This window comes from Myodes glareolus, chromosome 13 (genome assembly GCF_982192425.1).
Source record: "Myodes glareolus chromosome 13, mMyoGla1.1, whole genome shotgun sequence".
NCBI lineage: Eukaryota > Metazoa > Chordata > Mammalia > Rodentia > Cricetidae > Myodes > Myodes glareolus.
In genome coordinates this window covers 10,888,919-10,902,412 of record NC_142038.1, presented here as the reverse complement: position 1 = coordinate 10,902,412, position 13,494 = coordinate 10,888,919, and the positions used below count along the sequence as shown (strand labels likewise).

General features: G+C 44.1%; 1 protein-coding gene and 1 long non-coding RNA gene across 2 annotated transcripts in view; one reads left to right on the top strand and one right to left on the bottom strand.

Annotated features, from left to right (window-relative positions):
* Positions 1–6,604, top strand: part of Pstpip2 (proline-serine-threonine phosphatase interacting protein 2) — an 86,046-nt gene extending 79,442 nt beyond the window's left edge. Inside the window, exons 13-15 of the mRNA XM_087895914.1 lie at positions 114–148; positions 1,606–1,666; positions 4,983–6,604. Coding sequence (XP_087752040.1) covers positions 114–148; positions 1,606–1,655 — 85 coding nt within the window. The 3' untranslated portion in view covers positions 1,656–1,666; positions 4,983–6,604. The remainder of the gene's footprint in view (positions 1–113; positions 149–1,605; positions 1,667–4,982) is intronic.
* Positions 6,605–8,525: 1,921 nt separating this feature from the next.
* LOC125390557 (uncharacterized) lies at positions 8,526–12,633 on the bottom strand. Its single transcript, XR_014996896.2, has 2 exons — positions 12,595–12,633; positions 8,526–12,443 (listed from the first exon to the last, which is right to left on the bottom strand). It is a non-coding gene; the product is annotated as an uncharacterized LOC125390557 (long non-coding RNA).
* Positions 12,634–13,494: the final 861 nt, after the last annotated feature.

The window sequence follows — 13,494 nt, the reverse complement described above, 5'->3', positions numbered from 1 at the left end:
TGCTCTAGGATAGAAGCCAGCGGATGATAGTGTGGTACGCTTGCAGCACGAAGTGGAAAGATAGGAAAATAATAAGAGTTCACCCGAAAGACTTTGATTTTCTTCTCTTCCAGGAGAGGACCTCCCCCAGTTCCTAAACGTCTACCAGGTATGCCACCAAGAGAAGCCTCTTGGGATTTCTAGGGCAGATGTTCTTTAAGATTAAAATAAGAACCAGGCACATCTGACTTATTGACCTTATGACATGGCTCCATCATCTACAGAATCTGTACTTGAGACAGAACTGTGCAGTCTAGTTACGAAAAAAAAAAGAGAGAGAGAGAGAGAGAGAGAGATGTGTTTTAAGTAAGTTTCTGAGTTTGTGTTGGGCCACATTCATATCTATCCTGGGCTGCGTGTGGCCCATGGATGGTGGGTGGGGCACTCCTGATAGGGTCAAGTTTCTAAGAGATTGTGCCTGTATTTCAATCTTTCTATAAGACTTCTCTTTTTGAGGCAGGGTCTCACTGCTTAACAAGGAATTGTTTTCAGATCATGGTGAGCTCCTTTTTCCTCTGCAATACTGCAGAGAGAATCACACATACCAACATTTTTTTTTTGTCAGTTGTATTTTCTGGTTAATTACAACAGCTTTGAAGAGAGGCATTTTGCCTTCTCCCTTCATTTCAAATCCTTAGCGGAGTAGGAGATACATAGCATGTTTAAAAATTTACCATTTCGGGCACAAGCCGTTTAAGAAGCTGTATTCACAGGGGATTGAGGGAAGAGCTGACTGAGGCTGATTTGGCATCTCAGTAAAAGTTTCAAGAATGTTAAGAATTTTAGGGCCGATCAGATGGCTCAGAGAGTGCTTGCCGTCAAGGTCAGCAGCCTGAATTCGATGCCCGGAATGCACTTGGTGGAAGGAGAGAACTGACCTTTACCGATTAGCCTTTGACTTCTGTATGTGTGCTGGGCCCTTGAACATATGCACAGATATGCATAATAAATAAGTATCAAAAAATTAAAAAATAGTGATTGATCATATATTTTAAAAATATTTAAGTTATTTTACTTCTTGCTGCCTTTAATTACCATTTAATAATGAGTGACTCCATTGTTGTTCATTTTTGATGATGACTTTACCATGGATGCTAATGTGAGCATGAATGAAAAAGAGCAAAGTCCTAAAAATAATTTCTAGAATTTCCTCTGGTTTGTAGTCATGACTATCAACTATGAGATTTGGTGCCCATATTTCGTATTTTGATGTATTTAGTCATGACAGAAAGGCAGTTACCTGAGTCTTGAAGTGGACTGCTTCAGTCTGCAAAGGACTAAGTCATTGGTTCTCAGCCTTCCTAAGGCCATGACTCTTGAACACAGCTCCTTATGTCGTGCTGACCCCAACCATAAAACTATTTTCCTTGCTACTCACAGCTGTAATTTTGCTATTGTCATGAATCATAATGTAAATATCTGATATGCAGGGCATCTGGCTGATATGGGACGCCTGTGAAAGGATTGTTTGACCCCTAAAGGGGTTATGACCCACAGCTTGAGAAACACCGGCTTTATCAAGCCCAGTGATTAGCTTAATTCTGTCCTGCGTTCTTCTCTTTGCAGACGACCCAGATTACTCCTTGGTGGAGGACTACACTTTGCTCTATCAGTAGCACCCGTGGCGGTAAGAATCTTCAATCTTCCTTTAATCCTGTCGGTTTGTGTTTCTGAAGCCATGGGATCTTCTTTAGAACATCACCAAGTGGCGAGCATCCTGGTGGGTGTGGCATTCCTCCCTTCCGGTTTTGCCTGTAGCGCTACAGCTGAAAGCCGATTGGAAAGCTGCCGGGATGACGCCATTTCCCCTTCGATTTTTATTACTCCGTGGCTCTCTGAATTTGCTTAGCCCTTTTTGTAGCTTTTACACACCTACATGCCAGCACTCCAGAAGCAAAACACACACGGTTCTCAGTCTAATGTATTTCTTACTCCCTGAAAGGGGAGAGGTCAGCGAAAACCACACCAGTATTGTCACGCTCACCAAACACAGGAGGCTCATGGGAGTCACCCTGTGCCTGGTCACAGGTTGTCATTAGTTGAACCAGCACCTCACAAGGATTCTTGGAGGAGAACTCGGCACTGCTTGCCAACCAGAGCTACAGAGGTGACCACACAGTCGCTGGTTCTCTGGGCCCTCAGACAGTTGGCACATTTTCACAGTGTGAGAAGTGCCTCAGGAGCCAAAAGCAATACTAAAGGAAACTCCTTGTATAGGGTACTCCGTGCCTGGGCAGGCTGAGCCTGCAACGTGACTGTGTGAGATTTCAGCAGCAAAGAAGGCGGGATCTACTTCCCAGTAGCCATTTCCATTTGCAGTCTGTCTTAGTTTCCCATTTGTCTTTGACGAGACAGTCTTACTTCTTTATTGAAAACTATTTCGAAGAGTTGAGTCATTTGCGTTTTTCTGATCTCATGTGCTTCTGGGAATGGCAGGAGAGTGGATGGATGCGGAAAGCCATAGCAAGACCTAGAGAAGTGTAACTTCTGCCCTCCTTGGTATGGATGAGGTTTACTGTCAGGAAGCAGCACAGGGTTCGGCAGCACTCTCTGGTGGTTTGTTAATCTCGTGCCCCACCCACCATAAAGCACCGAGATCAGTATATCCAGCCTTGCTTTAGACTCCAAAACTGCCTACTTGCTGACTTAGCCCTAATTAGCTACACAGGACAGGAGCCAGGTTGTCTTAATTAAATAGAAATAATTAGCTTGTATCAATTTATATTAAATAGAACACCTTAAATTGCTTCATAAATATGTTTAAGGTGTGAGTGAGTAAGTTTGCTATAAAGAGATGGCAACTGAAGACATAAATTTTTTTTTATTCTCAGCTGGGCAGTGGTGGTACACTTTAATCCCAGCAATGGGGAGGCAGAGGCGGGTGGGTTTCTGGGGTTCGAGGCCAGCCTGGTCTAAAAGAGCTAGTTTCCAGGACAGGCTTCAAAGCTACAGAGAAACCCTGTCTTGAAAAACCAAAAATAAATAAAAATAAAATAAAATAAATAAAAAATAAAAAACCTTACTCACTTACTAGGTATACACATAATATAAATTGTAGCCTTTTCGGCCTGTTAAGCTCCCTTCTTCATAAGGCTGCCTCTTTCTCTGAGCCCCGATAGAGACAAAGCAGGGACACTGAGCGAATGTCTCATCAGGCAGAGCTGCTTTCTGGACCATGATGCGAATGGTGGCCGTGGGGCAAAGCACTGGCAGTCCCAAGAACTTATTAAATAAATACTTAGAATGCAATATTACACTTATATACTATATATTTATATAAAATAATATTTTACCTCTTTGTTTCCTACTCTCATCTTGATAACACACATATGCTACGGGCTTAGGACTGGCATTTGATATAAACCTCTAGCTCCCCAGAGTCCAGGAATGTGATGTGCCGAGGCAAGATGTTAATGCCTACGCATTTCATGAGTAGAGTTTCTCAAACTGTATCGTTTTAATTTCCGCACCAACTCAATGAATTGGAGCTCAATTTCAGAGAATTTAAAAACCTTGCTTTCCACCATCCCAGTTCCATCTTTCCATGTGTGTAGTGCCTGCAGAGTCCAGGAGAGGGTGTTGGATCTCCTGAATTAGAGTTACTTGAGGTTGATAGGGGCGGAGAACTGAATTTAGGTCTTCTGGAAGAGCAACAAGTGCTCTTACCCACAGAGTCATCTCTCCAGCCTCAATTTCAGAGACTTTTTTTTTCGTTAGACTTGTTTATTCAAGTATCCGAAAACACTCTTTCCACTTCCTCCCCTCCTCCCAATACCCTCCCGCTCCCCCCACTCCCTCTCCTCCTCCCTCACCATTCCCAAGAGCAGTCAGGGTTTCCTGTCCTGTGGGAAATCCAAGTTCCTCCCCCCTCCCTCCAGGTCCAGGAAGGTGAGCATCCAAACAGGACAGGATCCCAAAAAACCAGTCCATGCAGACGAAAAAAGACCCAGTGCCATTGTCAATGGCTTCTCAGTCAGCCCCCATGTCAGCCACATTCAGAGAATCCGGTTTGATCACATGCTCATTCAGTCCCGGTCCAGCTGGCCTTGGTGAGCTCTCATTCGATCAGTCCCCTTGTATCAGTGGGTGAATGCACCCTTCGCGGTCCTGACTTCCAGTGCTCCAGAGAATTCACAACAGATGAACTTCGAATGGCCAGAAGACACTTAAGGACATGCTCAACCTCCTTAGCGATCAGGGAAATGCAAATCAAAACCACTTTGAGATACCATCTTACACCTGTCAGAATAGCTAAACTCAAAACCACCAATGATAGCCTATGCTGGAGAGGATGTGGTGTGAGGGGAACACTCATCCATTGTTGGTGGGAATGCAAAATTTCAGAGACTTTTAAGGCAAGAAACTTGGCTTAATTAATTCGCTTAAGCAATGCATTGCACTATTTATGTATTTGACTGTACTGTAGGGGTTGAAATATAGGAGACCTCAGGCATTAGTAATTTGTTCAGTAGATGATGGGGAAACTATTAACCAATCGCATCTAGTTAGGGTGTGGCCACTTGGAACCAGGTAGAAAAACCGGGAGATGCAGGTGCACATTCTCTCTTTGCGGTGCCGCCGGACCTATCGGATTTCGGAACTCCCATTCTTATAGTGTAAGTTTCCCCTCTTTAACCATTAAAGTATTCCTGTTACTCTTGAGCTAGCCTGGTTACTTATCATACCGATCAAATTCGCGGCAAATAGTTGTTGACTTTAGCTGCTATTCCTGTTTTTTATTCCAACATGCTTAATAATGACAGATTATACTTTTTTGAATTAAAAGTATGTGTGTCAAAAATATCAGTGCCCATGTTAGTATCATGAAGAGTTTCCGTGGCGAATGCGGCTCTCTCCTTGCCATTTGTTTCCTTGACCAAACACCCTCCTGAGTTGGCATGGATAGGTCATTCAAGTGAGATGCCTTTGCTGTTTTCTTTCAGAAAAGAAAGCTTTCTCTAGTCACTGCTTCCACGGCGTGAAAGAGGCCCCGAGAGCAGCACAGTCGTAACCAGATTGTGTCAATCATGAAGACTTGGATGTGAACTCTTGTTGAAAATTTTTTGATGTTTTAAATTTGTAGTAGACATTGACTCAACCTAGCCAAGTAGAGGTCTGCAGAGTTCTTTTTTTTTTTCCTACTCAGAAAGTTTACATACTGCCCCAGAAAGAAGAACTATTATTTCTTGTTTAGTTGCTAAGGTCATGAGTGTTGCTTTCTACCTGGGAAGCAAGGTCACTCTGGATTCTGAGTGTTGGCTTGAGCAGGCAGGTCTGCAGAAGATGGCGTGAGCTGCGGAAGATGGTGTGAGCGGCAGAAAGATGCTCTTTGGGCTGTGGGAAGTAGGGGCATGGAAACAGCAAAACCATCTCTCAGTGGTGCACTATTTAAAATCACCTTTGTTTTTGGCTGGAAGCCTTAGACGTCCTCATTTTACAGATGGGGAAACCAGCAGGGTGAGGTCAGGTTCCTTACAATTCTGACAGCCATTGAGACAGAGTCAGACCTAGGGTGTGAGTTTGTTTTATGGTACAATTTGTCTAGCCCGGGGTGAGGCTGCCATGCTTGTGTTCAAGCTACAGGAGTGTGGGCAAGTTGAACCAGGGAGTCACGGTGCTTGTGCAAGCCTGAGGAACTCACACAAAGGTGGAAGGTGACATCTCACTCCATTGTTGGCCTCTGGCTTCCACACCTGTGTTGTGGCACATACATAGCTTCCCCACATGTGTTGTGGCACATACATAGCTGTGATTGACATGCATGCACTTTAGCCTCCATACATGTGCTGTAGCACACATGTGCCTGTGATTGACATGCATGCTCCCCTACGCATCCCTTGCTGTGCTCTGGAACATTTAAAGAGGCATTCTTTTTGTCTCTTTCTTTTGCCAGCCCCACACGGCAGGGAGGTCATGCACTGTTTATGTGGTATTCACACCTGGGAAAGCAGCACACTGGTTATGACAACGTGCGTTAGCTCTGTGTCTTATTGGGCGTGTTGTACGTGTCTGTGTCACCGCGAAGAGCAAACGTGTTCCTCGCCTCTGCACAGTCGCTCTCCCAGGACTTTGTCACATTGATTAAAATAAAATTGAAAGCCGGGCATGGAGGTGCCTGCCTGTGATCACAGCATGCTAGAGGCTGGGACAGGAAGATTGTGAGTTTGAGATCAGCCTGTGTACACCGTGAGAACCATCTCAACCTCCGCCTGCACAAAAAGAACTATTATTTCCCCCCTTTCAAGATAAGATGCTCCCAGCTGTGGCCGCTCCTTGTCATGACAGGAAATTTGCACCACTTGAGTATCCTTTTGAGAAACTCAGGTTTGCAAAGGTCCATTGACTTCCCCAAACTGGAAAGCCTCAGGAAATTGTCTATTGCACATAGAACTTTCTATTTTTAAGTGTATTATTTATTGTTGGCAAGTCCTCAATGATTTATGTTTTCTGTCAATCAGCATAATTGATGTAAACGTGTCTCATGAATGTCAAATAACATTTTAATTTTATTGCTTTTTTTGTTTGCTTGACATGAAGTAAAATAAAAGTTCCTATTGATTTGGGATTTAGCATGGATTCTTTTGCTAAACACACATCTCTTCTGAGCTTTACATGCTCCTTCGACTCTCTCTCTCTCTGTGTGTGTGTGTGTGCGTGCGTGTGTGTGTGTGTATGTGTGTGCGTGTGTGTATGAGTGAGTTCAGGCTCCTGCCCCCATGTATGTGTGGGGGTGAGAGGATCGCCTTGGGCCTCTCTTTGCCTTGCACCTTGTTTGACACGGGCTTTCTGTTCCTTGCTACTGTATATGTCAGGCTAGCTGGCTTTTGAGCTTTTGGGGACTTTCATGTCCTCATTTCTCACAATGTAGAAGCCCTGAGGTTACAGTTGCTCCTTGTAGTGCCCGCACTACGGGACGGTATGTGAGCTGGGAACTAAGCTGGAGACTTAAAAACACACGCACACAGACAGACAGAGACACGGGGACATGGGTCATCCTTGATACAAGAATGCCAAGTGTAGGGCTGGAGAGATGGCTCAGAGGTTAAGAGCATTGCCTGCTCTTCCAAAGGTCCTGAGTTCAATTCTCAGCAACCACATGGGGGCTCACAACCATCTGTAATGGGGTCTGGTGCCCTCTTCTGGCCTGCAGGCAGACACACAGACAGAACATTGTATACATAATAAAAAAAAAAAAAAAAAGAATGCCAAGTGTATTGTGCTCCAGAGAAGCGAATATAGGGATCCTTAACTGATAGCCACGCCCCAGCTCTCAGGATCTCTCAGCTGCAGACTCATCAGAACCCACTCCCCTGCCATCAGGGTCTCGTGCTCAGAGCAGCTGCAGGCACAGGTAAACAAGCTGTTTTGCTCGGTTCACTCCAGCAGGCAAAGGGTCTGAGGCAGGCAGAGGAAGTCAAGGGGCCAGGGGTCTGCAGCCCCCAACAGTTCCTCACCACATCTGACTTTTATGTGGGTTTTAAAGATCAGAACCCAGGTCCTCATACTTGACCACTAGACTTTGCCCCCTCAGCCACCTCTGCAGTCCCTGACCTCTCCCCTCTTTCATAGATCTAAAGCACATCCATAGCATCTTACCAAAGACATAATAATATGCCTATTGTGTTAAAATTTCATAAGAGTGGCAATTAGGGAAGTGTCTAAAAGAGTTCTTAGGGGAATGATAATAGAAAAATAATTTGAGAAATACTAGTCTAAGATAACGTTAAGTGGGATTTCATATGGCATATCAGGAATTCTATAAACTGCCCAGACTCTATAGGCTAAAGGGCAAACCCATTCTTGGCATCTGTCCTGGCAGGGAGAAGCCATTAGCTCCTCCAGAGTGGGAGAGATTTGATGTTTTTAATTCACTGGCTGGTCTTTTGGTGGGATGGTAAAAGGTTTGGAGTTCAGTCTCCACACAGATAATCCGCAGTGGTCACTAGGTCACATGGGGTCAGTGGAGGGTCGTTGTACAGTCTCATTTCTCTAACCATGACCTTTCTATTCATGGCCTACCAAGGACGCACTGGGGTGGCCAAGGACGGAGTCCTCATCCAGGGCAGTCTGCCAGATGAGCTGTCTTCACTACGCAGTTTTGCATCTTGTAGTGAGGAGCTGCGGGCAGGCCTGCTTTTCGTCCTGCCCAGCTCCCGCACGGCTAGTTTAGTTCCAGAAATAATAACACACAAGTTATATTCATTTAAACACTGCCTGGCCCATTATCTCTAGAGAGTTAGTTACTGACTAACTCTCATATCTTGATATTAACCCATTTCTAATAATCTCGTGGTAGCACCACGAGGTAGTGGTTTACCAGAAAAGATTCAGCATGTCTGACCTGGTGGCTGGCTCCATGGCTTTTGCCTCACTTCCCTTCTTCCCAGCATTCTATTCTGTTTACCCCGCCTACCTAATTTTCTGTCCTATCAAAGGGCCAGGGCAGTCTCTTTATTGACCAATGAAAATAACACAATAGACAGATAACCCTCCTCCATCATTTCCCTTTTTCTGTTTAAACAAAAGAGAAAGGCTTTTATTTTACCATAGTAAAATTACACATAACAAAACAGTTATCAAGCAAGAATTACAGTCACAATATTTATAACTATATCTTTATCACAATAATGGAAAACTATAACTACGACTATCCATTCTTTAACTCCATCAAAGACTCCAGAAGGATATATTACCTAAGTAAACAAGAAGTAAGCAACTTCCAAAACTCTAGAAATGACAGAGACATCTCACTGCCTGGACAGTCACCCAAAGTTCCTCTGTATCGTTGGGGCACCCATCTTTGGCCTTCAGGCCCATAATATCCAGAGACATTTCCATGAAGCAGGAAATTTCAAAGGCAATTCAGTCACTATCTGCTGTGTCCTGCAGAATGTCTCGCAGACTCTTTCATGAATCAGGAACCCTGAAAGATCATCTCACCTTTAGGCAAGTTCAGCAGTCCTCTCTCTGTGGGTTCTCTGTGTCCAGTTTATATAACAGTCCAGGCAAGAGCAGTTTCTTGCCCAAATGGCTAACCAACTCCATAAGGAGCCTCTTCGATGCCCATCTTCCTCTTGAAGTAGATTAGTGCTGCCAGGAGCAGACGTGTCTCATTGTCATGAAAAGTCCTAAGTTATTAAAACATTAAATGCCATGTTTTGTAGTCTTTGAAAGATATGAATGTCTATCTGAAATATATCTATGCACTTCTCGAAAATCAGACTAACATTACTACAAGCTTGACTGTTATCGATATTATTCATTAACAACCTATATTTTTTAATTATACATTACATTTTTAAAATGAACTACACAATCACAATACATCAGTCAAGATCAGAAATATATATACATATAACAAAATTGACCTTAAAATCCATACCAATGAAATTATTCATATCTATATCATATCCCCCTTTAAATGTAAAAGAACATTTATAAACAATATTTGGGAATATGGACGTAGTTATTTCTCTCCAAACTTTTTTCTGCTGTATAGGGGCACAGTTAATCAGGTCTTTTATGGTATAACCTGTCTGTCAGGTTCATCTCAGTCGGCAGTTGAGTGAAGAAATTTTTTGAGGGTGTTCACAGAAACCTTTCAGGAGGGTGTGGTCTATTATACCATATCGGGATAGAAGCAATCCACAGGATCTCATCCTCTGTGAAAACAAAAGAAGAACCTCCTTTCCAAAGTATCATATCCTTAGATCCAAATTCAGAAGTCAAGGTATTTTCAACATATCTATCTTGGATTAATTCTGCAGCATTTATAAACAAATATCTTTTAGCAGCTGTTACTCCTTCCTCAGCATTCAAACAATTCAAAGAGAGCATAATAGCATACAGTATCAAGATTCTCTGTGTATTTTTCATCTTTATGCAGCTTTATTTTTAACCTCTATTTCTTTTATTTTTACTTTTACTTTTTGACACAGGTTTTCTGTATATCTTTGTCCTGGAATAACTCTGTAGACCAGGCTGTCCTTGAACTCACAGAGAGCCCTCTGCCTCTGCCTCCCAGGCATTGGGATTAAAGGTGTGTACCACCACACCTTGAGGTCACAGAGGTCAATCTACCTCTACCCCTTGAAGTCACAGAGGTCAATATGCCTCTACCTTCCGGGCATTGGGATTAAAGGTGTGTACCACCACACATAACTACTCTCTTTTTACTTTAAGAACTTTAACTTTTATCCTGCATTTATTTGTAACACACTATAAACCATTTAGAGGTTTTCTTTGTCTTTGAATCTCTCTTTACTGTATATCTCTCCTTTTTTCTGACCACATGAGCCTAAAACCGTGGCTTTGACGGCTGGATCTAGGCCATTTCTTAGCTTTCCAGCCTCATGGTAGAGGTACTGCTGAAGCCATTTTTATTGTCACAACTCTGTGGCGTTTCAAGGTCCCTGCTAGCAAGCAAGCTGCAGCATTCTGCTCACAGACCACACTCAGTCGGACTGCCTGCCTGAAACAGTCAGAGATTGCCCTGGCAGGGCAGCCCAGAAAGATGGCATTTTAAAACAGCGCAGCTTTTTTCCTGCTACGGCTGAAAACCGAAAAGCATGCATTCAGTTTTTCACCAACACCGTTTAAGTGTTTCGTGGCAGGACCTCTTAATGAGCTACAAAGTTTTGCAGCTAAAGCTGAGTCAGGAAGCCTCCCTTAGATGAGAGTGCTTGCTTGCTCTAGCAAACAGAGCAGACCTGAGAAATTGCTGCTACCAACAAAACATGCTTTACTCTATTCGTTCCCAAGCTTTCTCAAGCTTTCTGTGGATTCAGTTATCCACGTTGGCGCCATCTGTAGAAAAGGAGCTGCGGGCAGGCCTGCTTTTCGCCTCACCCGGCTCCCGCACGGCTAGCTTAGTCCCAGAAATAACAACACACAAATTATATTCATTTAAGCATTGCCTGGCCCATTATCTCTAGAGAGTTAGTTACTGGCTAACTCTCACATCTTGATTAACCCATTTCTAATCATCTGTGTAGCATCACAAGGTCGTGGCTTACCGGGAGAGATTCAGCATGTCTGACCTGGTGGCTGGCTCCATGGCATCTGCCTCATTGCCCTCTTCCCAGCATTCTATTCTGTTTACTCCGCCTACCTAATTTTCTGTCCTATCAAAGGACCAAGGCAGTCTCTTTATTGACCAATGAAAATAACACAATAGACAGATAACCCTCCTCTATCAGCATCCACCCTGTGGCAGTGGTGGCAATTCCCTTAAAGGCACTGTAAGAAACACAGTCGCGCACACACACATTTTGTTGTTTATTTGCATAATCCCGCCCACTCTGCCCTCTCCCCCTTCAGTCTTCAGACTGTCCTCCCTGTCCAGTCCACCTGGTCCAGGCATCATTCAACTTGGGTTGCCTCTCCCCTCCTGGCACGTTGGTGACCAGCTGTCCCGATCGACACAGCACCTACTGGGAGTGCATCTTGCCATCTTTGTTTCAGACACTCTTGAGTTTTGCAGTGTGGCTGCAGACCACGCCCACATAAACAATGATTGCAGAGCGGAGCTGGTCTTAACCAGCCTGAGTCCTGTCCTGTCCCCGTCCCCCGGTCAGGTGGGTTGAAGGAATCTTTTTGAGGCCTCAAGTGTGAGGTAGAGAGGCATAGATTCAATAGAGGACGGTAATTATGTGTCTGCCTAACCGGTTAATGTACCTGAGCCTTCTTGATTTGCTTATGACAGAATCAAGACCGCACCATTTTTTTTTTCCTCCAGTCTTTGCCTAATCCCCCTTTTGGGAAACAGGTTCTTGCTGTGTATTTGAGACTGACCTTGGATACAAGATCTTTCCGGCTCTGTCTCCTGAGTGCTAAGTTTAGAGATAAGTAACCACACAGAGGCAGAATGCACCATTTCCCTTGCATCATGGATAGCTGATGGGCCTGCCTGATGTAGGACTCTCGGGATCTGAAGAAAGCTAAGCAATGTGGAAGTGAGATGATTTCTTTTCATATTCATATCTACTTCACGCACTTACAAAATGCATTTCTTCATTGGTTTCTGTTCATCTCTTTCAAGGATGCTGCTGCAGCTTTCTGGCCCCTTCATCATTCTCTGAGTGGCCCCAGCTTGTGATTTCCATCAGTGTAGGGCCAGCAGCTGGTAACGGCCAGCTTACACTGTGGTCCTTAGAATTATGCTTGCCCCGTGATTTTAAATGCTAATGAAGTTGCATAAGCTTTTACCTGAATTCCTCCCTGGGTAACCGGAGAGGCCTCAGTGATGGTGGGGCTGCAACTCAGATGAAGTCACCGGTCTCCTCCCGTGAGAACCTTGTCTTCTGGCTGGGTGGGTGGGAGCAACACTAACATCCTGTCCCAACACTTTCAAGGATTGTTTCTGGTGTTGGCTGTCTTAGCTTGAAGTCCCCTAGAAGGAGATCCTGAGAGAAGGATTTGAGATCACATAGTGTGTTTCGGAAGTGAATAGTGAAACTGCAGCCGAAGAGGAAGTGAGGTAGGGATGAGAAAGAAATGGAGAGAGAATGTGCTGTAAAGGGCTGGGGAGATGCTTCAGTCCGTAAGGGTGCTTACCATGCCGGTCTCAGGACTTGAGTTTGACCCTTGGAACCTATGGTAGAAGGAAAGAATTGACTCCTGAAAGCTGCCTTCTAAAACTCTGTGCATATAGATGTGCCCCTGCACACACACACACACACACACACACACATCCTTAGAAATGTGCTATTAAGTAAATTGCCATTGTGGGAGACTGCACTTTAATTTCCCCACAGAAATTGGAAAACAGTACAAAGTACGGACATGAGTTAGTCCGACCAAAGGATGCAGTGCTGGGAGTTTGTATCAGAAAGCTGGAATGCTGAAGTGCTATAAATTGGGTGACTTAAACAAGAGAGATTCACTGTCACCGTTCTAGGATTGAAGTCAGAAATCAAGGTGTTGACTGGTTCAGTCTGAGCACGTTTGATGCTTTGAGGATGTAAATAACTAATTCAACGACCTAACTTCCTCGCTTTCTTTTAGTGGAGGAGATTGTGGAAGGGAGAGGAATAGAAGAAGGATACTTTTGTGTGTTTTTCTTCCTGTGGAAACACAAGCCTTTTAATGGAAGAGATCACATCTGTGCAGAGTCCAGTAAAATCGATATGTAAGCTGGACACTTTTCAGTTTACATGCTGATTGATTCAAGACGCTGAAGTAATTTTAGCTTAAATTAGTCGGAACCCACATCAGTTCCACAACATGTATTTAGTAATCAGCAAGGATAAAATAAGGCCTCCTACAGGGTGCTGTGCAGGGAGTAATTGACAGCAAGAATGAAAAACGTCTCCAAAATCCGCTGTACAAGTTGTCACTACTGGGGAACGACCACCGGAGGGCAACAGAGATCCCAGCATAGGATCGTGCAGAGCGGCTTCCGGAAGTTCCTCCCAGGAGCAAAGTAGCTTTCCTTTGAACCCTTTCATGACCCCA